This window comes from Crinia signifera, chromosome 9 (genome assembly GCF_055691185.1).
Source record: "Crinia signifera chromosome 9, ASM5569118v1, whole genome shotgun sequence".
Classification (NCBI taxonomy): Eukaryota; Metazoa; Chordata; class Amphibia; order Anura; family Myobatrachidae; genus Crinia; species Crinia signifera.
This window is the reverse complement of record NC_139225.1, coordinates 48,710,554-48,737,127: the sequence shown is the minus strand read 5'-3', so window position 1 is coordinate 48,737,127 and position 26,574 is coordinate 48,710,554. Positions and strand designations below refer to the sequence as shown.

At 42.7% G+C, this 26,574-nt stretch overlaps 2 protein-coding genes across 5 annotated transcripts in view; one reads left to right on the top strand and one right to left on the bottom strand.

Moving 5' to 3' along the window:
* Positions 1 to 3,751, bottom strand: part of CSTF2 (cleavage stimulation factor subunit 2) — a 61,734-nt gene extending 57,983 nt beyond the window's left edge. The window contains exons 1-2 of one of the 2 annotated variants that reach the window (XM_083159038.1): positions 3,565 to 3,751; positions 3,137 to 3,215 (exon numbers count right to left, since the gene is read on the bottom strand). In XM_083159038.1, the coding sequence (XP_083015164.1) occupies positions 3,137 to 3,215; positions 3,565 to 3,622 (137 nt within the window). In that variant the 5' untranslated portion in view covers positions 3,623 to 3,751. The remainder of the gene's footprint in view (positions 1 to 3,136; positions 3,216 to 3,564) is intronic. The other variant, XM_083159039.1, reaches the window with a different exon arrangement.
* TYW2 (tRNA wybutosine-synthesizing protein 2) lies at positions 3,005 to 25,748 on the top strand. 3 transcript variants are annotated; one of them, XM_083159042.1, is made up of 8 exons: positions 3,005 to 3,081; positions 5,328 to 5,450; positions 7,376 to 7,544; positions 8,600 to 8,798; positions 12,517 to 12,667; positions 12,748 to 12,857; positions 16,969 to 17,126; positions 24,853 to 25,748. In XM_083159042.1, the coding sequence occupies exons 2-8, from the start codon at positions 5,377 to 5,379 to the stop codon at positions 25,228 to 25,230; spliced, it is 1,239 nt and encodes a 412-aa protein (XP_083015168.1). In that variant the 5' UTR covers positions 3,005 to 3,081; positions 5,328 to 5,376; the 3' UTR covers positions 25,231 to 25,748. The 3 variants fall into 3 exon arrangements, with proteins under 3 accessions (XP_083015168.1, XP_083015167.1, XP_083015166.1); XM_083159041.1 differs by lacking the exon at positions 3,005 to 3,081 and adding an exon at positions 3,745 to 4,962 and having other exon boundaries at positions 24,853 to 25,747; XM_083159040.1 differs by lacking the exon at positions 3,005 to 3,081 and adding an exon at positions 3,746 to 4,094 and having other exon boundaries at positions 24,853 to 25,746.
* The last annotated feature ends 826 nt before the right edge of the window (positions 25,749 to 26,574 follow it).

The window sequence follows — 26,574 nt, the reverse complement described above, 5'->3', positions numbered from 1 at the left end:
GCGAGGGGACGCGGAATACATGTAAAGTAATCCGTGTGCGCTCGCCTTGCTGCGCTCACCACACTATATAAAGTCAACTCCACGCCGGTGTGGATGTAGGTGTATGAAAAAGGTTGGAGGACACGCTGCGCTCGCCACGCTTCGGGGTGGCGTGGATAGTGGGGGGTGCCTAAAACCTCATTGTATGTCATTATTGTATACCTAATGGCATTGTACACCCTATACAATATAAATAAAAGATCACTGATTATATTACATAGGAAAATCGGATCGCATCGCGAGAAACTTGGGTGCCATGATAATACACAAGTACCAAAAGCCGTCTTGCAAACCTGCTACATCATCTGGACAAGGCGCCTTGTAGAAACCTCTCTTATTAAGGAGGTTCATAACTTCATAACAGTCAAAGCCAACCAACAGAGGTCCTGATGAAGGAATGGGCCCTGCTGCCACAAGTCTGGATATAGAGGTAGCCAGGCCCCCCGAAGACAAATCCAGAGCGACCAATATAACTAGTACCGTCTAAGCTTTCACTGTCTTCAGCACACATGGGAAATGGAGGGAACAAATAAGACCACCTAAAAGTCCAAGGGACTGTCAAGGCATCCACTGCCCAGGCCCTGGGGTCCCTGATCCGAGAACAGAACCGTCACACCTTGCAATTGTTCCGGGCCATCATTTTCAACTCCAGCATTCCCCAGAGAACCACCATGGTCTAAAAAGAGACTTCAGGATGCAGGGATTATTCCATATTATATTCCTCATATAATATGACCTCTAGCGTCTGTCTCCTCCGAAGGGAGACTGCAGTGGAGATATGTGCAGGGGAAGGTGGCAGCAGCAGGCAGACAAACAGGTGGATAACAGTGGTTCATCTAACGGTAGATTGTGTGCAACAGGTTGGCATCCACAGTTTTAATTTATGGCCACCTTAACTGATATTTCATATACCATTTAGATGCTTGATGACAGTTTGGCATTAAACACATAACATGGCCATGTGATAAAATCTGAAGTGAATATTTTTATTTGTGAAATCTTCCTGTAAACCAAATAAGGGGAAGATTCAATGGGGCAGATGTATCATAGCAGCGCTTATCGCGCCGCTATGATACTTTCTGCTTCGCCTCAATAGCGAGGCGAAGCAGGAAGGGACATCGACAAGATGTATTAACATCTTGTCTGCCGAAGCGGAGGAGCGTTAACTCCCCCCTTCGGCGATGTCCCTTTCTGGAGATAGCGCATCAGTTAATACTGATGCGCTATCTCCTGTCCCCTGGCCGGCCGCACTGGGCATGGGCGGGATCTCGCTGTTCACCAGAGATCCCCAGCGCAGCCCAGACCTAACAGCAGGGACAGCGCTGTCCCTGCTGTTTAGATAGGGCTTCGTCTGATGCTGGCGAAGCCAAACCCGGCTTCATGCGGAACGGCCAGCGATGCTGACCATTCATACATTCGGCCTGCTATCATTTTGATAGCAGCGCCGATATGGACAGGGGCGCATAGCGCCTCTGTCCATTACCGCATCCCGGCCGCTTCATACATGGGGGAGAAGCGGTATCAGTGCACATAACGTGCACTGATACCCTTCTCCCCCATATCGACACATCATACATCTGCCCCATTATGCCATATCCATTCACTTATGAAGCATAGCTGACCATCATTTGCTTATGCTGCCCTCTTTGTCAAATACATACCCCCATTCCCCCTAAACAATGCTGATTGTTGTAGGATCGTCTTTATTTATGGGGTGAAGAGAGTCAGGTGAGTGTGTTTGTTAGATCAGTGTAAATGGTAAGGTCAGGGAAGGTGTGTGAGATTGGGGTTCCTCCCACAAGATTTGGGGTAATGGCAGAAATTTGGAAGCTAGAATGGGAGTTTGCTTTGTACACATGGTGATATTTAACATTCGATTTTGACTATATAGTTAAAATCGCATCGGGATCGCATACACATCGTATGGTGATCGCACAGGTTTTTAACCTTTCGATCCCAATTCGATGCCGATGCGCACTCCCATTCAGCACAAATTGAATAGCAAAATAGACAGGGCAGAAATTACTATATAGTGGGAATCTAATGCAGATAGCATGAATTGTATGTAAATAGTACATAGTTAGCAAAGATTGCATAGCAATCGAATCGTAAGTTGAATAGCAAAGGAATCCGACCGTGTGTACACACTATGAGAACATAAAACAATGGCCCTCATTCAGCTTCAGTTGTAATTTTCAATGGATAGCATGCAAGTCATTCTAAAGCCCCGTACACACGGGGGGAGATATATTGCCCAGCAATATATTGCTAGCAATACATTGCTGAGCAATATATTGCTCAGTCTCTCATTTTCATCAGCGACCAGAGATGGTCGCTGATGAAATGGAACCTCTGCCGGCGGTGCCGCAGAGGTAATCAGCTGGTCACAGGAGCAAGCTCCTGTGACCAGTGATTAGAAAGGGGCTGGGAGCGTGCACCCGGCGATTTATCGCTGGGGCACACTCCCATCACTGGCAATATGGTCGCCTGCAACCATATTTCCAGCGATTTCAGCCCCTATTGCCCCCGTGTGTACACAGCATCACTGTGACTGGAGTGATTGGGGCAGCTGAAAGGGTGCTATCCTCACCTCCAGCGTGACAACAGTTGAAATGCTAGGCTCCGGTGTATTTTAACATACCCTCCAACATATGGAGAGCAAAAACTGGTATAAATTCGGAAAGGGGGTGTGACAGTGTGCAAAGAGAGTGTGGCCAAACACCCTATTCTTTACTTACAATGGGCAGTTGGAGACCCCCCAAAAAAGGTACAGGCCATAAAAACAAAAACCAGTACTGTACCTGCCAAAAACGTACAATTGAGTTGTAGGGTATACTTTAATATTGAGAGCATACCTCCCAACATGACCCTCTCCAGGAGGGACTCAATGCTCTGTTCCTGTACTTCCCTCTTAATTTAGGATTGCCATCACCTGTGGTGAACAGGTTAATTGAAAACAAAGGTGTTGCTACATTAAGCGGGAAATCGAGGAACAGAGCATTGTGTCCCTCCTGGAGAAGATCATGTTTACAAGTAAATCAGGTAACAATATATTGCACTTCTCAATTACCAGTGTATGACTGCCTGAACTATTTACCTGAAACTAACAACAGGTCCGACTTCAGAAAATATATCTTTCAGCTGTTCCTCTGTAGCTTCATAGGGTATGTTCCCAACTGCAAATAAAGCAGATTATCAGGGTGCGAAGGTATGGGTCTGTTTAATAATAATAACATAAAGTGTATAATCAATCCCTCTTCCAACCGTATAAACTAGTTTGCTCGTCTACACCTGTTGGAATAATTTGGAACATGTAATTATCAGGCCAGTACAATATATGTCAGACTATGCATAATAATATACCTCCAACGTGACCCATTCCATTAGGTAGTAGTCCAGGAGCAGAGTATTTTGTACCTAATGGAATGGGTCATGTTGGAGGGTATGTGATGATATAAGTGTAAAGCTCTGCGGGAAAACGCGTGTACCCTAGAGGCAGACATTGGCACTATGCAGTTTTCTCACCAAAAACGGATCGTAAGGATCTATCCACCGCGGGGTCCCGTACACCAAGACCCGCCATTGTAACGAACACACTATATCAGCCTCTCTGTCTGGTCCAACCAAGAAATGCTCCCGTCACAAATTCAATTAACTTCCGGTCCGACAGGCTTAGATTTCCGACGGCTTTTTTTCTGATATACCCACGACAATAAGGTTCCCCCTATTCTTGGCGTGCGCGTCCCTGAGGTTGGCTGAGGCTCAGTGTGTCTCTCGCCCTTCAGGCGGAGTCGGGGAGGGCTCGGCCCCCCTTTGTCAATATTTTATTAATGCTTTGTTTTATCATTATCACATCCCCCATTCTTCTCAGATCGCGCTCCATTTATATTCAGAGTAGAGCAGACAGGCTATGCTTCCTCTCATGACGGCTCGGCTACATATTAGACGAAGAGAGAGGACGCCGGAGTAGTTCAGGTTGCATGCGTGAAGCGGCAGCAGCCTCAGGGTAGAGGAGCATATGCTGCTGCATGGGACTTTTGTAGGGAAAGAAAGAGGTGAGGGTAGAAAATTGTATGGATGGGAGTGGACTGTGATAGAAGAAGGGGGTCAGGACACTATGGATGTTGGAGGAAACAATGGCAATGCCATAGTCGGTTTAATGACCCTGTTCTGGATGGCGGTGGATACAATGATAATACTATGGATGGGTATAGGGACACAATAACATTGCTACCCCATCCATACCAATGTGATTGTGTCATTCCTACCGTTACCGTAGGGGGATAATGAAACTGCTATGGGGGTGAGGCACAGACAATAACGCTGATGTGCAGCCAATGACTCGGCTATATGGATTAAATAGCTATGGATAACATAGGGGGAGACACTGACACTGCTAATTGGAGGGAGGGGGGACATTGCTATGGCTGGTTACTATGGGGATGCCATGACACTGCTAACGGGGGTCGACATGGGGTTAAAAAAAATAACTGTCCCGAATGTCGACACAGACACTGTGCTCGCCATGCTTCAGGCATGGTGCCTCGCTATGCTCAGCACACTATTTTATTCTCCCACCACCATCCTAGGGGATGGTAGGGCATGAAATACCCCTTGTCGGCTCAAAAAAATGTGAAAAACCCTATGTCGACCTAATGAACCATGTCGCCCTTCCTGCATGTCGACCTAGACTCATGTCAACCTAAATGCATGTTGACCTAATGACTGTCGACCAGCATGCTGGTGACCCAATGACCGTATCCCTTACATTTGGGCCACACTGTTGTTGTTAGACCACACCTACTTTTTTAGGTGCAGGTGGAAAACACCTATCCACCTCTTTCCCTCCTGATATTGTGCACCCCCTGTAATTTTGTTCTGATCCCACCCCTGGTTCCTCATATCAATGGGCATATGGAGAGGGTACGTAATTCAAATTGCAAGCAGGCTCAATCAGGGATTTATTTGCTAGGTCTTTAGTACATGGGAGGTTTTATGACTTTTTGGGGTAGTAATTAGGAAAATTGATCAGAATGGAGGATATCAATATTTAGGCATAAATGTACTAAATATGCTGTGTATTGTAAGCGCTCACACTTCAATGATTTGGCCGCAAAATTTTGTGGGGTCATTGTGGGGAGGTACTCACTAGTGGGATGGCCTTGCCCTGTGCGGGATGCCCCCCCCACAGCCTAGCCGAGTAGTCATAATTTTGTGAAATTTATCAAAATTAAAACTTACAGGCCCTGTGTCTGATTATGAGAACTCTAATACGCTTTATTTTGCAGCTATTCCTTTAGGTTAACTTTGTAAGTCCTCAGCAGTTCGAGGCTGGACATGGAGCCAGATGGAGATCATGCACCCGGGGTTCCTGCCCTTATTACCGAAGCTGCTTTCTCACAGAGATACAGGTATTAAAGCATAAGAAAATATCTGAGAGAGGCTGTATTTAAACTTTAGTTTCAAATAGTGATTGCTATAATAGATAAAAGGTAATTAGAGGCACAAAGTGCATCGGTGCAAAATGAAATTTTTTACTCCAGCATAACAAGGAAAGATTTAGTTCAAAAGCACAAGAGCCACAAGATACAAGCTCAGAGCTATACTATCCACACAGTAATCCAGAAACAATTGGGTATATTAATAGATAAATAACAGGTAATGAGGTCTTCCATTGGTTAGTCCATGAAAGGCATTATGGGTAGCTGGCTGCTGATTGGATTGTAGTCTATTCTGTTGTCCACATTGATGACGCTGGATACAGGCCTATGGTTCTGTCTATATCTATAACTTTAGTACTAAACAAGCTATCAAACTATAAATCACTACATCATTTATACAATGGAAGAAATGCAGTAATACTAAACATGACTATGCTGAGACTCTATAGCTATGTACACACACTTTGTTTTTCTTTAGATTAAATTTTCGGTACTTGTTTCCTAGCACGGCGCCCATCGCATCGTATACCATAAGCCTTACAATGGTATGCGATGCGATGTTGCGCGATGGCACCCGATGTTATACAATTTAAAATCGTATACCATCGCATTGTATGCCATATACAATGGTATGCGATTTTAAATTGTATAAGCACCCTAATGGGTGTTTTTAATGTTAAATGGCCCCCCTATAAAATTATTAATTGTATAAGCACCGTAATGGCTGCTTACAATGTTAAAAGCACCCCCAGTATCAACGCCAACCCGAAGCGTGGCGAGCGCAGCGGTACGCGTCCTCCGACCTTTTGATACCCCCACTATCCACGTCGGCATGGAGTTGATTTTAGACAGTGTGGCGAGCCACCGAGCACGAAGCGTGGCAAGCGGACGCGGAATACATGTAAAGTAATACGCGTCCCCTCGCGGGGCTCGCTGCACTCGCCACTCTTCGAGGTCGGTGGAGAGCGCAGCGAGCCACACTATCTAAAATGAACTCCAGGCCTATGTGGATAGTGGGGGTATGAAAAGGTCGGAGGACGCGGGCTTGCTGCGCTCGCGTATGGTTAAAAAGTATGTTTCAAATGCCCCCCCCCCCCATTGTTAACGCCACCCCACTATTGACGCCAACCCGAAGCGTGGCGAGCGCAGCGGTACGCGATCAACTCGATTTTACATAGGTGACCATGTGAAATGGGCCAATATGGCCAATTTCACATTGAATATGGTTAAAAAGTATGTTTCAAATGCCCCCCCATTGTTAACGCCACCCCACTATTGACACCAACCCGAAGCGTGGCGAGCGCAGCGGTACGCGTCCTCCGACCTTTTCATACCCCTACTATCCACGTCGGCGTGGAGTTGATTTTATATAGTGTGGCGAGCGCACGCGGATACCTGTGAAGCCCGCGAGGGGACGCGGATACCTGTGAAGGTATCCGCGTCCCCTCGCGGGGCTCGCCACGCTTTGGGCTTGCTGCGCTCGCCACACTATATAAAATCAACTCCACGCCGACGTGGATAGTAGGGGTATGAAAAGGTCGGAGGATGCGTACCGCCGCTGCACTCGCCGCGCTTCGGGTTGGTGTCAATGGGGGGGGGGGGGGCATTTGAAACATGAGGGTTTTGTATTAAAATGGGGGGTTTTGGGCCTTTTTACAATGAAATCAATGTAAAATGGGGTCTCAGGGACCATTTTACATTGATTCCAATGTAAAAATCGGGTTGATCGCGTCGATCGCATGCCAACCAAATTGCACCGATTTTTCCGACAAAATCTGTGGCGTCGTGCTAGGAAACAAGTACCTAATTTTGTAGTCTGATTTTACTTACAGTTTATTAGTCCTTGTAATGTTTCTGAATTGTATATACTGTTTCCTCTGATCATTTTATTTCAGAGAGTACTTGGAGAAAGCCTGTATTTTGGATGGACGTTATCGTGCACAGAAACTTTATGATGGCACTGTAGCACTTCCTGTTCTTGAAGGAAAGCTTAACGTGTCTGCCCTCGAAGATTTGATGGAAAATGTAGCCCCTGGGAGCTCCTGCAGAGAATCTGTGATTACGGTGAGCATTTGGATGTTATTTCTGCTAGCATCCTAATAGTTAATGATTAATTATGGTTTGATTACTTTATATGCTTAACTTATAACAAAGAATATTGATATCTGATCCAATATCTATCCAACTTCCTTTGAAATACAGAACACCCCTGATCGTGGCCACACACAGAACGATTGAGTAGCTACCAGAGAGTTTAATCAATCGTTCAGTGTGGCCATGATAGGGTTCAGGGTCTGCCGCTCTACCTGTCTCTGTACCTCCACCTGCCACAATACCTCCGCACCCCCGCATCCTTGGTCCAGTGAATTTTCCAGTGTCACCTGGTGTGTGGGAGATCACTCCTATACCGCGGCTTACTGAGCGGTGCTCCCGGTTCCATTTTCGTGCTGTTTTATATGGTGTGATCCTGTGCTGGCAAGCCGTTTCTTTCTTCCTTTTGATGTATGTGAGCGGATTTATTTAGTAAAATTACTTTATACTATTTATTTATTATTTTGCATCTGGTGGTTCAGTACCCTCTCTGTATCTGCCTTTATGTCTAAATCCTCCATTGTATTTGCACAAATGTCACAAAATCTTACATCACAAGAATGGTTGGCTGGATTTTCCCTCATACTTGCCGGTTCTCTCTGTTGATACCTTCCTGAAATCCTTTACTATGAAAGACTACCGTCATCCTTTACTATGAATGACTACCGTCAATTTCTGACCTCCATAAATTGCAAAATTCTATCATTCTCCCTGTATGAGGTATAAAGCTAGGTATCCACTATACATTGCATCTCACTGGTTGAGCTGTACATTTAATGGAGTGATCCCACAACTTGACGTAGTGCCGCTAAATTCATTATATAATGCTACATTGCACAGTTGTGCAGTATCTTGATGTTACATCATAGCTCAGGTATGTACCCATCTTAACTTTAATTAATCATTCCTGGAATGTTCTGTTTTTTCCTTTTATTCAAAGTATAATTTCATTATGTGTTTTTTTTATTTATTTGTTTTTCATTTAAAATATTATAAAATGTGGCATGCGCCTTTTATTTGTATCCCAGAATCCTGTGCTCTCCAAAAGAGCCAGAGTTCAGTCTCCAGCCCAGAAGTTACGTGTGAACCTATATGAGCTCTTGGAACGCTGTGGAGTATTTTGGGGGCGGAATTTAGAACGTGACCTTCCTCACTCCTGGCAGCAACATGGCGATCTGATTGTCCTGAGTGAAGACTGCTTTTGTGACCCTGTATGGAAGCAGCTAGGTGATTACAAATACAAACTGTTAATTAACTTTGTTGGACTAGTTTAATATATATATATATATATATATATATATATATATATATATTATGACAACAAATCTCCAAAATTGCGCTATTAAGTATTATTATAATATGAAATATACACATCTCAGAAAGTGCTTGGTGTGGAAGGATCATCTACTACTTATGCTGTGGTTTTGACAAAGATACCAATTCGGATCGAAATGTTAACAAGAATAAATCTTATGACAAACTTTTTTCATCAAAATGGTGAGTGCACTCAAAATTTTCTGATATTTATTGGACATTTGTTCCCTGGAGTGAGCACCACTGAGTACACCCTTTTGGGTATATAGGTGTGGACTTTCTGTGTGTGTGTGTTGGTTAATTATGCGGTGCCCCCCGTGAGCAAAACCTGGGAGATTTTCCAGGGTATCTAGAGACTGGGTTACGATGGAACTCGTCACAATAAACCTATCCAGTCTCCTGGCTTTTTCTTTATTGTGACTAGTGCCCCAGGAACCCAGTCAGTCTATCTATCTATCTATCGGAGTGAAAAAACTGAAAACGTGAAAAAGCTTTTTGATCTGAGTCAACATCTTCTGTTCTGGCAAGAGGCCTAAAGTTTCACTTTTTTGGTGAAAATGACGAAAACTATGAAGATGCTCCGATCTAGTTAGTTAAAATTATGTAATGATGTCTTAGAGTGGTTTATTAATATACTTTAGCTTAGTAAAAGAGAGTACGAGCTTGTCCTAGTGCAAAGTGACTGACTTTGGCGGGAGAAAAAATCCCTGATAAATGACCCATTTTCAGGTTTCAATTGTGAATATGGTGTTTTCTCCGGAACGTGTTTTTTTTTTTTTTTTTTTGGGGAGAGGATGTGATCAAGAAAGGAAACTTGGTAAAAAAAACAAAAACAAACAGGGTAAATCCCTTTTGTTTGCCTTTAATAGAATAGTGCACCTATGTGTCTTCTAATGTCCAACAAACTCTTTACTAAATGCTCCAGTAAGTTCAGTAACAATGCATTATACTCTGTTCTTTAGGTACAAGATTTAAAACACTTCTGTTTATTGTCTTTACTTGTGGCAGTTTATTTTAAACATGAACAGGTCTGAAAAACAGTTTTGCATCCCCAATGCTAAGAACATGAAAGGGCTGCATTACGGCATATAATTATGCAAAGATAAGCCAATATATTAACAGTTAAATACGTTGTGTGGCTTTGACAAATAAGATAAGACCGAAACGTTAGCCTGGTCATGTAAGCAACATTAAAACTTTTTCCTATTTTTTTTTTCAACAAATGGTGAGTGCCCACTGTTTGTTTTCTATTTTTCTATTGGATTTATCCTTGGAGTGAGCACTACCGTGGTAGCTCAGCTGGCATATGTGTGGAATCTGGATACTTTTTATTTATTTATATATATATATATATATATATATATATATATATATATATATATATATATATATATATGTGTGTGTGTGTGTATAGACAGTAGTGTATTGGCGCTTGTAATAAATGTCCATGATGGTTGCCAATGTGAATAATGTAGTTTTCCCAATATCCAGAGTACAAAGCAGAAGTCTTATCCAGTGTTTGTTTGTTGTGGGTTTTTTTTGTAGTTTTAAATATGAACTGGCACAAGCCAACAGGTTCTTCAACAGTTTTTCACCGTCAAGAAGAGTTACCCAATGCATTTTGTCCTTAAAAGGACTTAATCAGGGGTAACAGATTCTTTGATGTTAGCTTTATTGTAAGTTGCTGTATTTAACCATATTGTAGGTAAATGTCAAATAAATGTAATCCCTTTTCCCATATGGGCAGGCAAAGCTCATAGGGGTAATGAGAGTAAAAAAATAAAAACAAATTCAAATTGACCTCATAAAGTAGGACCTGTTCTGTCAGAGTCTGAAGTAGGAGAGTCTACGCTTGCTCTACAGAAAATGAAGGGAGTTCAGGGATGTGGTAAAAATTTCTCCCAACATGACCTCCAGAAAATATCGAGTGAACACTAATGTGATAGGGAGGCAGTGGGTAGCTGGGAATGGAAGAGGAGGCAGTGGGTGTTTATGTAATGTGTTTTTTCCTGACCCACCACAGACATTATTATAAAGTCTGTGGTCAGTGCTTCCCTCCTTCCCCCTCATGCTAAACTCCTCCTGCTTTCCAGAACTACCCCATGCTGCACTTACTGTACTTACACAAAGTTCTTTAGCGATTCAGAGTCATGCTTATTGATAGCCGACTCCTCTGAGTCTCACTGCGGTCTACCCGTTTTCTACAGCTCAGAAGCCCCAGGACCCAGGAGTGCCTTCGCTGCCAGCCATGTGTCCCCAGTGGACCTCTGCATGTAAATCCAAGAGTGCAGCCTGCTGGTAGCAGTGGCGATTGCAGATGCTGCTGGGCAGGACAAGGGAGGCAAAGCAGTGGCATGGAGGCAGAACTGCCTGATGACACTTTGGATCTCTAAGGGCCCCCATCCACTTGTGCGATATGGGAAGTTTTTATGCAGTTCCGATGCATTGCTGTGACGGATCTCATAAAAAAGTGACACGTTGCATGTTATTTACCTGCGATTGTGATGTGAGGTGTGTTCCCGTGCGCATCGCAGTCGCAGATCCTACTGGCTGCCATGAATATTTGTCGCAGCCTGTAGCCCCTACTAGGATCACATATGGTATATTGTATGCAAAAGGATCACATACGCCAACAACATCTGAATCAGGTTCATTGTGTTAAATAAAAAAAGTGATTTCCTCAATTCATGTTGTAGATTTTCTAGTTTAATAAAATAGCAGGATTTGTTGGGCTGCAATATATTGCTTTAAGCAAGATGGCAAAAATTACAAAATAAAAAATATTAAATAATACTACAGGTTGCGTATCCCTTATCTAAACAGCACTACTGGGGTCGTGATATGTAACCGGCACTACTGGGGGCATCTGTAACCGGCATTACTGGGGACATAATATGTAACTGGCACTAAACATGTGCATGAATATCATTGTTTAGCATTCAAATTTAGTGTCTGAGATAGTACACAAACTTTGTTTCATGTTTTAAAACCTTGTTTCCTTCACAAATAAAAAATATTTGTGTGTAATTCCTGTGTTGTACAACATAAATGCAAGATAACTCATTGAAATATATAAATATTCCGAATTACGGAATAATCCATTATCCAAAATTCTTCTGGTCCCAAGTAGTTTGGATAAGGGATACTCAACTTGTACTATTTTTTTTTTTTTGTGTGTGTGAAATTCTACAAGAAGGATCATACTGGTTGCAATTTTGGTATGGAGAGTAATGCTAATTAAGAACAAACTATGGGTCCAATTCAGACCCGACCACTCAGCCCGAGCGTTGATAAAACGACCGCGCATGGTACAGTGCACGCATGTGTGAGCTGCCTGCTCACTAGCTGCTCGCAGGGTGATTCTGAGATTCTGGACATCTCACAGCCATGGGTAGGGGGTGGTGGCTACCTGCTCGCTAGGCTCCGTACACTCGCAGCAGCGATCAGGTCTGAATCAGGCCCTATTTTCAGTAGAAAATGGTTGTTTTGGCTACATTTTATTTGACATGTTACAATGAGCAAAAAAATCCATTTCTATTTTCTTAACGACTGTTAATGTCAGAACATGACTTCTGCACAGATTATAAAAACCCTCAGCAACGAAGGGGTTAATCTGTTTCAAAATTTGCAGGTGCTGAACTTTGGCCCAATGTAGCATGCTCTCTTGGGGTTAAACGTCTAGCAAAGCAAGGTCGAGTTCTGGATGATGGCATGAGATCACCTAACGTGACTCTATTACTTGGAGATACTGGATGGGTGGAACATGTGGACAATGGTATCAGGTAACTGCAATAACAAATTGAAGTTAGTAAATTAAGTGAGGACTAAATTCTCTGTCTAATCGCTTCCCAACTTTCTGCAGATACGCATTTGATGTTACCAAGTGCATGTTCTCAGCTGGAAACATTGTAGAAAAACAGAGGCTGGCGGCGCTTTGCTGTTCCCAGGAGATAGTGGTGGACCTTTATGCAGGTGAGATATATGTTTTGTACAACAAAGAAAGTTTTAGGAGTGTGCTGAATTAGGCCCATAGTGTGTAAATACTATACAATGTCGATTTATCATTCTGATCTGCCCACAAATTAGATTTGCATGCAACTGAATCAGACCTTATAGTAGTTCATGACCTTTGCAAAGAATTATGTGTAAATTATCTTTGAGGCTGAGTACGGATGGCTGTATCCACCGCCATAGTTTGGCCACACACGTGTGTAGCTAAATTGAATTGTGATCCTGTTGCTTTTTGCTCAGGCTGTGTGTGGCCAGCATTATTCAACAAATTCTGATATAATCCCACAATTATGAAACGTCGACATCTATCATCATCATCAATTTTTTTTTTTTGTAAGATGTCATGTAGATCTGAATAAACTATCTAGATAGATAGATAGATAGAATTTCCATCTATCTACACTGCTCCTCACCTCTGTGGTGCCACTGGAGGTAGCCAGATGATGCTCCATTCTGGTCAAATACACACACGTGTGTAGTTTGCAATGCAAACTAAACACTTAGGGCTCATTGAGTTGGTTATTTAAAGGAGGTTATTCTTGCTTGCACTGGCACTGTACGCCATTCTGTATCCTCTCCTGCACATTTCTGAGAGAGAAGCCCACAAAAATAGAATATGAGGTACTAAGGAGGGGGGAGCTTACGAGCACTGGTAGACTGTGGAGGGTGGGTGTCAGCGCCGGCAGATTGGGGTTGTAGTGGCCTCTTCCTGAATCACCACCTTGAGCTCTATACGATCTTCCTATCTCCATGGGCATCTCTCTGGATGCTGCTCTATGTCTACGGGGTGAGAGAGAGGGAAGAGGGGGTGGTGGTTGTTTGACACTGGTATATTTCTGTAGGGGAGAGAGGGGTGGGGGTTTACCAGTTGCTGTTGTATAGTGGGGGTATGAAAAGGTCGGAGGACGCATGGAGGAAGATAGGGGGGAGGTTGCCAGCTGCGGCTCTACATACTGTAGAGGGGTGCCAGCCATTACTGTGGTGGATTTCAGGGGACCCTGATGTGAGCTCTCTAGATTGCACCCTATGGACCTTATTCTGGTCCACACGCAAAGCTGCAAATTTCAGTCGCTCTAATAATAGCTCACAAGACCATGGCGAGTAAAGTCAACGTTTCAATGCCACTGTAATGGATAGGTATTTCATCAGAATAACAACAAACAAAAAGTTCTTACCTTAGATTTTTTTTAAACACCTAGTAAAGGTGTAGGAGTTCTGGGCTGGGGCAGACCCCGCTCGCTAGTGCTCGCCAGTGAGGTGATTGCATCAGCCATGCATTACATTATCGCATCAATCACATGACCACTGCCACCAATCAGTGCACAGCCACCATAACAACAGACTATAAATAAACAAATGATCTGTAAATGTTCTACAAAACAGATTGTTACACAAAATACAAATCCTGAACTGAGCACGTAAAACTCATAGGATGTGTATCTATTACTAGAGATGAAAAAAAAGGTGTTATATGGGCTTAAATTAAACATGTCAGTTAGGGTTATTGGGGTAGAAGTATGAAGCAGTGATAAGGGTGGAGAAGTGATAAAATGCCTGCTACTTTAACACCAGCCAATCAGCTCCTTTCTAAACCTAGCCTGTAACTTAACAGTCAGGAGCTGATTGGCCGGTGATAAAGTACCAGGCATTTTATCACTTCTCCTCCCTTATCACTTCTTCGTACATCTACCCCATTATTACTAAAAATTTTGGTACTTGTTTCCTAGCAAGGCGCTTTTCCGTAGTGAAATCGCTTTGCATTGCGTGTATTGTGCTGTGCGATGCGATGTCCATATTAAGTGCACAGGAGTGCTTATACAATGAAATATCGCATGGGATTGCATGGCACCAAATGTGATGCGATGCGATATCTCATCGCACGGGTGCTTGTACAATGGACGTGGAAACCATGTAAAGTAATCCGCGTCACCTCGCAGGGCTTGCTGCGCTCGCCACACTATATAAAAACAACTCCACGCTGACATGTATAGTGGGGGTATGAAAGGGTCGGAAGACAAGTTCCGCTGCACTCACCACGCTTCGGGGTGGCGTGGATAGTGCTGGTGTTTTAGGAACACATTCACACCTGCAAAATCATACAGCTGTCACAGTAATGACGACATGTGTTAACTAATTTACTTAAATAATTTAATTAATGTGCCATAAATACTTAAGAACATTCATTAATAATTAAAATATAACAACTTTAAAATCAGAAACAGTAATGATTACAGAACAAGAAGAATAAAAAGAACAAGAAGAATAAATGAAATCATAATTAATTGTCCTTGGGGAGGAGTTTCAGGGCCTCAATTATGCGGAGGAAAGGGTCCTCAGCTCCCAGTGTTTTGCACCACATGAATTCTGTAAGATATGACTGCAGATCATGATGCGCAGTGCCTCTTTGGCGCTTATTGTGCCACTTACATGCACCCCACAGTCATTCCACATTTTGGGTAGGGACCCCTGTGGCCAGGTCAATAAAACTGAACCGGAGGTTCACCGTGAAATGCTGGTAACCAGCCAGTTCAAGTTGGGCGGTCGAGTATGCCCTCCAGCAGTCCATATAGATCGTGGTGCCCGGCTCTATATTCTGCTGGATGCAGTCCCTTAAGGTTGTGGCATCACACCTGGGCACCATTTGCAGGAAGCACTGTCCTGTCTCCCGGCATATCCCTCAGAAATACACTGCTGTGGAAGAATGCGCCCTGCATTGTTTTTCCTCTTGACGAAAATGGTCTTGTCCACTTCAACTATGTGGCCAGGTCCACCAATTCTTCGCTGGGTCTGCGCCATTATGTCCATTGCGCACGCCTCCCACATCCAGCGGTTATAGAGGACAACCGTTTATTTTATTTTTTTAAATGTCCAGCTGCTGGCTGCAATATTCTATAGAGGTGAGTTCCTGGGCCCATGAATAAATGAACTGCAGCATGGTCACAAACGACAAGCGGCACCCTGGAAACCAGGGTGCCACTCTCAGGCTCACCTTCAGCCGGCACACTTTTTCACATGGCAGCGCCACATCGACTCCTTTATAAAAAGGGGCATTGCGTGGCCATTTGCGCAATTCTGCGCCACTGGAAGCAGATCATGTGCTTGGAAAAAGGCAACAGCCTCCTCCTCAGTCTGCGGCAGCGAGAATACGTTCATAGATCCAGCCATCTCGATAATCGCAATCAAATAGTAAAGAATCTCCACAAATCACCACCAGCTCTGAGGTATGCTTCTTCTACCGACAGAATATCACCTCAGAGTGATATCTGAGAGGATCTGACAGGGGTCGGGAATGAGAAAATCGCATTGCATGCTATTACTATACGTGATGCGATGCGATGCAATTTCAGTACGTTTGCGTACGTAATAAATCTTGGCGCCCTGCTAGGAAACAAGTACCAAATCTGTTACCTACAATAATTATTACAACTTTTGTTTTGCTATGTCTAGTCACTGTTTAGCCAAATGTGTTTTTTTTTTTTTTTGTAATATTAGATGTATTGTCTTCTAACCATCTATTCTTCTGCTGGGTACACACTGAATGATTAGTACCCATTGCAATGGGGACTTGGTGAGAATCCGACATAGGCAAGTGCATACAGGGCGAAGTGGCAGGAGCCATGCTGCTTATTCCACTCACTAATGATGTCCATTGTCCATTGACGGAGGCTGTCACTGACGAAGGCCATTTTTCGGGTCGCAGCGACTGCGTGTGATGTCAGCATACCACCTGGGCACTTCCACCTGGAGCAGCCCAAAAACCCATTCGCTTTCCGGGCCAATATTGTTTCCTGCAACACCTTTTTGTTGCGTCATCGTCCCCCATCATGCCTTAAACAGCGTCACAGTTTAGGTGTTTGCGCACTGGTCCATAAAATAAAAACTAACGATCTGTGGACATCTCCGCACAGCTCTGAATTAAACCCATAGTGCATACACAATATACAATATTCAGATTTTGATCTGTCTGACCTGTCAGAATCTGTAAAATCGTTGTCTAGTGTGTACCCAGCATTTGGTGCAGGTCATCATTTTTGTATGTGTACTTATATATAGTGTATGTATTGATTTTGAGGTATTGGATATTTCACTCTGCCTTTCCTGGTGCATGCGGGTGCTGCCTTTGTTCATGCCTGTGAGTGGAATGCTCATGCTGTGACAGCATTACGGAAAAATCTGGAGCTTAATAAGGTGTCTCACAAATGCCAAATTCATGAGGGTGACAACAAACAGGTAACACTGTCATCACTACACTGAAGTCAAATGTTACTTCTTGCCTTTTATGATTTCTGTATTTTCAGTTTTTGATGGTTATATAAACTAGGGCAAGATTAAGGGCCGCAAGGACCTAGGTCTGAAAATGATTGTGCAACGCTGTAATGTTTGTTCAGTCGGTGAACATACACAATTATAGGCAGGTTTTACAATGATTGATATTCTTGTTAACACTCATTATGAATGATAAATAGGGCTCCAGCCAAAAAAGCATCTGTCATGTGTTTGAAAAATGAGTTTGATGTTGAAATTGGGCGTCGATGGAAATGTCTACAGTTTCTAGCTAGACAATAGGTCGACACCAAAATGTTGACATGCAAAATGCTGACTGACAATGTTGACACAAGCAAAAGGTCAATTTGAAAAAGGTAGACATATAAAAATGTAGACATGAGTTGTAAGTTGTTGTTTTTTTTGTGTGTGTCATTGTCAGCACCTGTTAACATGGACCCCCCAATTAGTGCAGCGCACTGGTACCATTGCGCTCAGCACACTTTTCCGTCCTTAATCAGAGTCCTTGTGGATGTTAAAGTATGACAAAGACCAAAATAAATGTGGAAAGAAAGAGAATGGAATTTTACCTCTTCACGTGTCAGCCTTTCATGTCAACCTTTTTGTGTTTAACTATTAACTGTTGACCTAGGCACTGTAGCCCTATCAACTGGATGCTGTCAGAATTCATGACTGAATCCCTTGTTTCATGTCCTTGTTCCCTCCCCCCTTTTACTTTTTCTGTACTAACCCCGTAAATATTTGTTGTCTTAAACATTGATGAACCAGTTATCCAAAAGGAGGAGGAAACTGCGCTAATATAAAATAGATTGTAGTACACCAGGAATGAATGCACATACACAATGATAAAATGGAGACTTTCAATAAAAAGTAAGACAATTTAGGTGAGATTTAATAGGATGAGAGATTCAGAAAGAGAGAGATTTGGTAAGAAATTTCCAGGTTTTTTTAAAGCGGCAATCATTTACACTGCAAAAATCAAAACTGGTTTTGCAGTGTAAATGATTGCCGCTTTAAAAAACTGGAGATTTCTTACCAAATCTCTCACTTTCTGAATCTCTCATCCTATTAAATCTCACCCTTTATTTCTACAGATGAAAATTTATACTAGGCGGCCACCTATAAAAGATTAGTATAAAAATTAATCATATTAATATTATGCAAAATACATATACATACACACTAAAATATTAATCTATAACACATATAAAGAGGGCTTTTTATCAAACAGCAGTATTTAGTTCAACTTCCGATCTTGACCACAAGATTTTAAACAAATTGATGATCAATGTAAACATTTGCCATATAAATTGATTTTCCATAGAAAAAATGTGATAGCCGGGCTGTACCCGTAATGTGTACCCGTAATGATGCCGGGCCACGGCACTCACAACGGGGAGTATTTTAGGAATAAGGTAACTCACCAATGGACCGTTTATTCGTTAATAGATGATACATAAAATGATGCACGGTATGCACATACAGTATCTCACCTGTGCTGCTTTGAGATTATGTCCTAAATGCTGTGAGTTGGTGGAGTGTCCCGTCGGGAGGAGACTGACGGGTAGACCTCGCTGATGGATGCGGCTAGCTTACCTCTCACTTACGCTGCCGGTCAGACACTGCGGCAGCGTGTCTCTCACCCTCGTGTGCCTTGACTCCTACTGGCGTTCTCCAAGAAAGACTGCAAGCTGCGGCTGGGGTGGCTTAAAGATGCAAAAAGCTATGTAGATGGATAGCGGCTGTCTATATGGCAATTGATGGCAGTCATCCAACAATCTCAGGCTGGTGAAGGAATAAACCAGATGGCTGGGTTGTAGCTTCTAAAGTGTTTTCTTCCTCCAGAAGGGCTTTTCCAAAGAATATTTTCCATTTGTGCTGAATGCCTCCTTATACCCAGCTTTCAATTGTTAAAGTCATTCCATTGGTTCAATTTGATTATACAGGTGTAGCTCCAAAGGGCCTTGGCTGTATTAGGCAAATTAAATTATTCAGGTGCGGGTTCAGTTTTAACCCTTTCGCTGCACAAGCTTTATTAAATATCACCTTGCCGATTAGCTGCATATGCTACCTTCCCATTTATAGCAATATGTGTGTGTGTTTTTCATTGCATCGCTAACTCACAGTATATCTTTATAAAAATAAAATTAAAAAAATAACAATATACTTACAAATACATCAAACAATCGCTATATATATATATATATATATATATATATATATATATATATATATATATATATATATATATATATATATATATATATATATATATATATGAAAACAAGATAAAAATTATAGCTGTCTGGAGCTATAATCTAGCCATTTATAACACACAATAACAAGAATATCACTCATTGTTAATTAAATCTGCTCCTTAGTTCTTTTCATTTATGGCCGATCATGTGGGCAATGGTCTCTTATACACTACAGCAGATACATCAGCTGTAATTTTACAAACAGGAATTATTAAAACTGCCAAGGTGATCATCTTGCTCATGGACTCAGTGGGGTAAGACCAAGGAGACTTAATTGTGATATTATAACCAATTTACATTCACAAATACTTCGCCTATCCCCCCTGTGAATAACAATAGAAGCTATATTACCGCTGAAATAATTAACAACTATATTTCGATTCACGAAATGGTTGGTCATGCAGCAGAAGTCTAATTAGATAGTCTATAATTGTTTGAGTATAGGTATATTTTATGGTTATATATTGTGTTGATCATTATATATATATTGTTAGCTAATTATCAATTGTTTCTTTTTAATTGAGGTTTATTGCTAAATGAATATTCAGATTTTTGGTACTTGTTTCCTAGAACGGCCACAATCTTGTCCATCGTGTACCTTATGCTGGGTACACACCAGGACGACTAGGGCCCAATCCCCTCAATCTAGATCCAGTTCCGACCAATTGGATGTAGATTGTGTGCTGATTGGGCCCTTTTCTGTCCTGGTGTGGACCGATACCGATCCGATGCGCGGTCCCGCGGGTCGGTCGTTATTGAGATCCTACCTGCTGCAGGTAGGATCTCAATGACGACCATACAGCCGGGTGCGGGTCGCCATCGGATCGGACCCGCTCACGGTGCACATCGTGAGCGGGTCGTGCCCCCCCGCGTCACTGTGAGCGGGTCGGACGAGACACTGACGACCCGCTCACGATGTGCATCGTGAGCGGGTCGTCCTGGTGTGTACCCTACATTAAAGTTAAGGTACACGATGGACCCGATTTCCTTTGAAATCAGGTCCATTTTGCCGGCAAAGGCAAAATCGGGAGCATCGCGTCGGTCGCGTGCATTAACATGGCCCGTGACGCGATGGACGAGATTTTGCCATAGGCTTCAATGTTAAAATATTTTTAACATTGAAATCGGGAGCATCGCGTCGGTCTTGTGCCATTATAATGGCACAAGATGAGATGGACTTGATTAAGTCCATTTTACATAGCAAACAATGTGAAATGGGCCAATATGACCCATTTCACATTGTATATGGCCCCGTCATCGTTAAAAAGTTAAGCAACCCCATTGTGAGCGTCACCCCACGATTGACGCCAACCCGAAGCGTGGCGAGCGGCGGCGGTGCGCGTCCTCCGACCTTTTCATACCCCTACTATCCACGTCGGCGTGGAGTTGAGAATATAAAGTGTGGCGAGCCACCGAGCCCAAAGCATGGCGAGCGGACGCGTATACCTGTGAAGTTATACGCGTCCGCTCGCCACGCTTCGGGCTCGCTGCGCTCGCCACACTTTATATTCTCAACTCCACGCCGACGTGGATAGTAGGGGTATGAAAAGGTCGGAGGATGCGTACCGACGCCCCTCGCGGGCTCGCTACGCTCGCCACGCTTCGGGTTGGCGTCAATCGTGGGGTGCCGTTGAGGGGGTAAAATTTGGGGTCTGGGGACTACTTTACATTGAATCCAATGTAAAATAGGGTCCCAATTCACATTTTGATTCAATGTAAAAATCAGGTCGGTCGCATCACATGCGATTTGGTCGCATGCGATGCGACCGACGCGATTTTTCCGACACGATCACCCCGATACAAATCGGTGTGGCTGTGCTAGGAAACAAGTACCTGATTTTTAATAAATGAATGTTTACTTATCAACACAGTGCGCTCTCTCCATTTACTGTTTATTTCTTGTAGTTTGCCAGCTTTTTTCCTGGAGCAGCATACCATTAATAATTGATCATTAAGATTATACAAGGGAATATTGTCGATAACAATTATTATTATTATTATTTTTTTTACAGTTTCTTATATAGTGCAGCAGATTCCGTTGCGCTTTACAATAGTAGACAGTGATAAAACAAACTGGGTAACAACAGACAGACTTGGAGGTAGGAGAGCCCTGCTGCAAGCTTACAATCTATAGGGATATAGGAGGGAAAAACAAGGACAGACATCAGTAATAGCATAGCAGTCACACCAAGTTACAAGTCCAGAAGGGAGGCTATATAATACGTAAGTGCCTCAGAGGGTTATGCGTGTAGAACTTAATATGATAGGCTTGCCTAAAGAGGTGAGTTTTCAGGGAACACTTGAAAGTTTGGAGACTAGTGGAGAGTCTTATTATGCGTGGAAGGGCATTCCATAGGGTGAGAGCAGCCAGATGAAAGTCCTGTAATAGTGAATGGGAGCTAGTGATCCATGCACAAGAGAGACGCAGATCTTGTGCAGAGCAGAGTGGTCGAGATGGGAGATATTTTGTGATAAGTAAAGAGATATATGCTGGTGCTGTATGGTTAATAGCTTTATATGCGAGTAGAAGTGTTTTATATTGAATACGGTAAGATACAGGCAACCAATGGAGGGACTGGCAGAGCGGATCAGCAGACGATGAGCATCTTGCAAGGAAGATCAGCCTAGCAGCAGCATTTAAAATGGATTGCAGTGGCAAGAGTCTGTTCTTGGGAAGACCAGTTAGGAGACTATTGCAATAATCAATGCGGGATATAATGAGTGCATGGATAAGAGATTTAGTAGTGTCTTGTGTGAGATAGGGTCGTATTTTGGATATGTTTTTTAGATGCATGTAACATGATTTGGAGACAGATTGAATGTGGGGAAGAATGGACAGTCGAGGTTGACCCCTAAGCAACGAGCTTGCGGGGTAGGATAGATTGTCGAGTTGTCAACAGCGATGGAGATATCTGGATGGTAACTGTTCTTAGTTGGCGGGAATATAAGTAATTCCATTTTGGAAAGACATTCAGACTCGACCCAAAACCACTGGTGACAATTCTGGGGTTGATAGATTTGAGTATCATCCGCATATAAGTGATACTGAAATCCGAAAGAGCTGATTAGTTTGCCAAGAGAGGAAGTATAGATTGAGAAAAGCAGAGGACCTAAGACTGAGCCTTGTGGAACTCCGACTGACAGAGGTAATGAAGAGGAAGTAGAGTCAGAGAAGCGAACATTGAAAGAGCGATCAGATAGGTAAGATGTGAACCAGGAAAGGGCTGTATCATTAAAACCTAGGGAGTGTAGTGTTTGTAAGAGAAGAGTGTGATCGACAGTGTCAATCGCAGCAGAAAGATCTAGAAGAATAAGTAGTGAGTAATAGCCTTTAGATTTAGCAGTTACCATATCATTCACCACTTTAGTCAGTGCTGTCTCAGTGGAGTGTTGAGAGCGAAAGCCTGACTGAAGCGGGTCTTATAGGGTGTTAGAGTTTAAAAAGTTTGTGAGGCGAGAGTAGACAAGTCTCTCCAGTAGCTTGGAGAGGCATGAGAGCTGAGAGATAGGACGATAGTTAGAGAGAGAGTTAGGGTCAGAATTCTGTTTTTTTAGAAGAGGAGTAATCACTGCATGTTTGAGCAGAGAAGGAAAAGTACCAGTAGCGAGAGAGAGAGATTGCAGATTTTAGTTAAGGTTGGAATAAGCACAGGAGATAGGGTTTTTAATGACTTGTGCTGGTATAGGATCGATAGGAGAGGTAATAGAGTAAGAGGATAAGAAGAGTGTGGCTACCTCCTTTTCATTTGTGGGCTCAAAAGTGGGGAAGAAAGAGGGTTAGAGGTTGTGGAAGAGCATACCATTTCATCTCGGATGTTATCAATCTTGTCCTTTAAAGTAGGAGGCAAGTTCTTGTGCACTGATGGTAGCCGGAGGGGGAGGGTACAGAAGAGACTTAAATGTGTTAAAAATGTTCTTATGGTTGGTGGCATGAGAGGAGATGAGAGATTAGTAGTATGTTTGTTTGGCAGTGTCCAAAGCATTGCAGTAGGAGTGGTAGCTAGTCTTATATGTGAGGAAATCAGGCATACTACAAGATTTACGCCGTTGGCGTTCTACTTTACGTGACTGATTTCGTAGTTGTCTTGTTGTTTTGAAGTGCCACGGTTGGCATCTAAGCCTACGTGGGGTGTAATGGGTAGCTGGAGCCACTTCATCAAGGGCTGTTTCAAGAGTCTGGTAGAGGTGGGAGACAGCAGAATCAGGAGAGGTAAATGTAGAAATTAGTGAGAGCTGTTGTTGCAGGGAGGTGGAAAGTTGTGGAAAATTAATAGCATTAGTATTTCTGCGGGTTAGAGTAGGCTTGCATGATTTCAGGGTCAGTGAGCTTGGGGTAATGGAGGAGAGCGAGAGGGTAATGAGATTGTGATCAGAGAGAGAAGGGAGTGTAGTAAAATCAGAGACTGAGTACAGCCTGGTGAAAACAAGGTCAAGGCAGTGGCCTTACTCATGAGAAGAGGCATCGGACCAATGAGAGAGGCCGAGAGAGGAGTTTAGAGAGAGAAGTTTGGAAGCATGCAAAGATGGTGGACTGTCAATAGCAATATTGAAGTCACCCAGGATGATAGTGGAGATGTCAGAGGATAAGAAATGGGGGAGCCAGGCAGAGAAATCTTCTAGAAATTGAGTTTTGGGAAGCCCAGGTGGGCTATAGATAGCAGCAACACGCAGAGAGAAAGGGGAAAATATCCTTTTCTTCTTTCAGTCTTCTTTTTTTTTTTTTCTTTCTAAAGATATTTTTGCGCCTGATTTATATAATTGAATTTATATAATTAATGTAGGTTATCATCCTGCTGTTAAATATGCCTATTGTTCTGGATAATCCTGTGGCTGTAGTTGAATCCACCACATTGTTAATCTGGCCCTAATAAAACTACACTATTTTCTTTGTAGCATAATCCAATAATGGGTAATGTCACACATATATTGTGCTGCTGAACTATATGAGGGTTGGAAAGCTAACCATGCCAACTTAAAATGAGATTTATTTGGTAGCCCAGTCACAGGTAAGTGCATGTTATATGATTTTCTTATTAAAGTATAATTTTTCTTCTGTAAAAGAAGCATAAACTGAAACCCTAGAATGGATCCAAGGCTGAAAGTAATCTACTCTCTGTAAACGTGCCCATACATGTACCGATTATGCGGTACGTTTTTTGCTCAAATAGCATTGCATGCGATGTGCTTGCGATGCAATCAAAACACCATACTAAAAGTATGTGCAGCACATACTTTTTGTACTGTGTGATGAGATGCCGCGGAAGCGCACATCTCATCGCATACTTCGCATCCGGAAAATCGGTGCGTGTATGGGCACCTTAAGGTTGTAATTACTGTGCTTTATTCTGCAGTCAGGATTGCCTATGGATATATAGTTTGAATCCTATTCTCATATCACTGTGTTTTTTCCCTAGTTATTGCTGCATAATGTAGCTGATCGTGTGAATTTGGGCCTTATCCCCACATCCGAGCCAAGTTACCCCATAGCTTGTAAAGTACTGAAGAAAAACTATGGAGGAGTACTGCACATACACCACAATGTGGACTGCTTCCCTGAGAAACTCCAAGCATTCACTAATAAGGAGGCGGATGATGATCTTGGTAGTTGGAGTAGGATGATTAGGAGAAAATGGGCAGACTCTGTAGTGATTCAAATCCAAACTCTGCTAGAGCAGATCCATGGCACGCCCTGGCAGACCAATATCGTGCGGTTGGAGAAGGTGAAATCATATGCACCACATGTGGACCATGTTGTCTTGGACCTTGACTGCCGCCCTATACAGGTGTCATGAATAGTGATGCCTTTTATTCTTTTTGGGGTTTTTTCTTCTCGTACCCACTTTCTACTCCATGCTAATGAAAAGTATTAAAGTAGTATATATATTAAAGATTCACTAAAGCTCAAATAAGGGTTGTTTTTTTATTTATAAGAGCTGCTAATGATGTGTGTGTGTATGTATGTGTATATATATATATATATATATATATATATATTCTGCTGACCACAGTTGTAGGAGACAGAGGCTATTTGCAGAGGTTGTTTGCTATCCTTACCAACCCCCCAAGGATAAACTTCTCATTAATATTCTGTCAATATCTTGGGAGAGTCCCACTAGGTTTCACTTTCATATTTCACGGTTTATTCACTATTAAGAATTTTATCATATTTCGGATAGAACAAAGGAATATTTCATTGTGAACTTTCCACAGTGGCCAGAAGATTGTATCATGGTACCCCTGATGAAGTCTTTTTAAAGACGAAACGCATTGGGACGTTTTTTATACATCTGATTGTACTATTGACTCAACATTGAAGGACAAAATAAAAACTAATATTGGATGAAATCCTCGTTGCATCATTGAAAAATAATTACCACTTATGGACTGTGTTTCTGTATTATAGGCACCTTTCCACTATTGGAAAACATATATATATATATATATATATATATATATATTTCGAGATTCCGCACTCCCAGCCAGCTTTGAGAAATAATGAGGGGTGCTCCTTTAAGGCAACACAGATGTGTCCCAAGTATAGAGCAGGGTAGGATCAATTGAATCCAATAAGGGCACTCACCAGCGTCTCATCATGTAAAATTTATTGGTACATTACCAGTCACAGAAAAGGGTGAAGGTCTACGTTTCGGCCACCAGGTGGCCTTTCTCAAGACACACAGCAATTGACGTCTTCACAGCATGAGGGTCAGGATACACTGACACTGTTTCCCCTCGTTCCTTATAAAGCACAGGTTTCTAATTGTATCTAGCTCAGCTGTGTTCAGCTGGTACGGGTGCCTGTGTGTCTCAACACTAGGCGCACCATGTGACTGCAGCATGCCTTGTGATAGGCTATTTGCGGCAGTTCAACACAAAAACAAAATGGCTGTGCGTTCCAGACGCTATCTGATGCGTTCCACCGCTTTTTCGCTGTCTGGGGATAATCTATACGGGTGCAAGTGTAAGTATGCAGCTACCTACATAGCGCTGGGCATGTCCTCAAACAAAGGAGCATGAAAAATATATGTAAAGTCGCACTTCAGCCCAAAAACGGAGCCAGACAGCTCCTCATGCACAGTACAAAGATGGCTGTGCGTGTCAGCTGGCGATTTTTGCGTTCCAGCAGCTTATAGCAA

Coding starts and splice junctions, on each gene's coding strand:
- TYW2 (XM_083159042.1), top strand. CDS start 5,377: ATGGAGCCAGATGGAGATCATGCACCCGGGGTTCCTGCCCTTATTACC. Junction 5,451..7,375: donor GCTTTCTCACAGAGATACAG/GTATTAAAGCAT, acceptor ATTTTATTTCAG/AGAGTACTTGGAGAAAGCCT. Junction 12,858..16,968: donor AGTGGTGGACCTTTATGCAG/GTGAGATATATG, acceptor ATTGATTTTGAG/GTATTGGATATTTCACTCTG.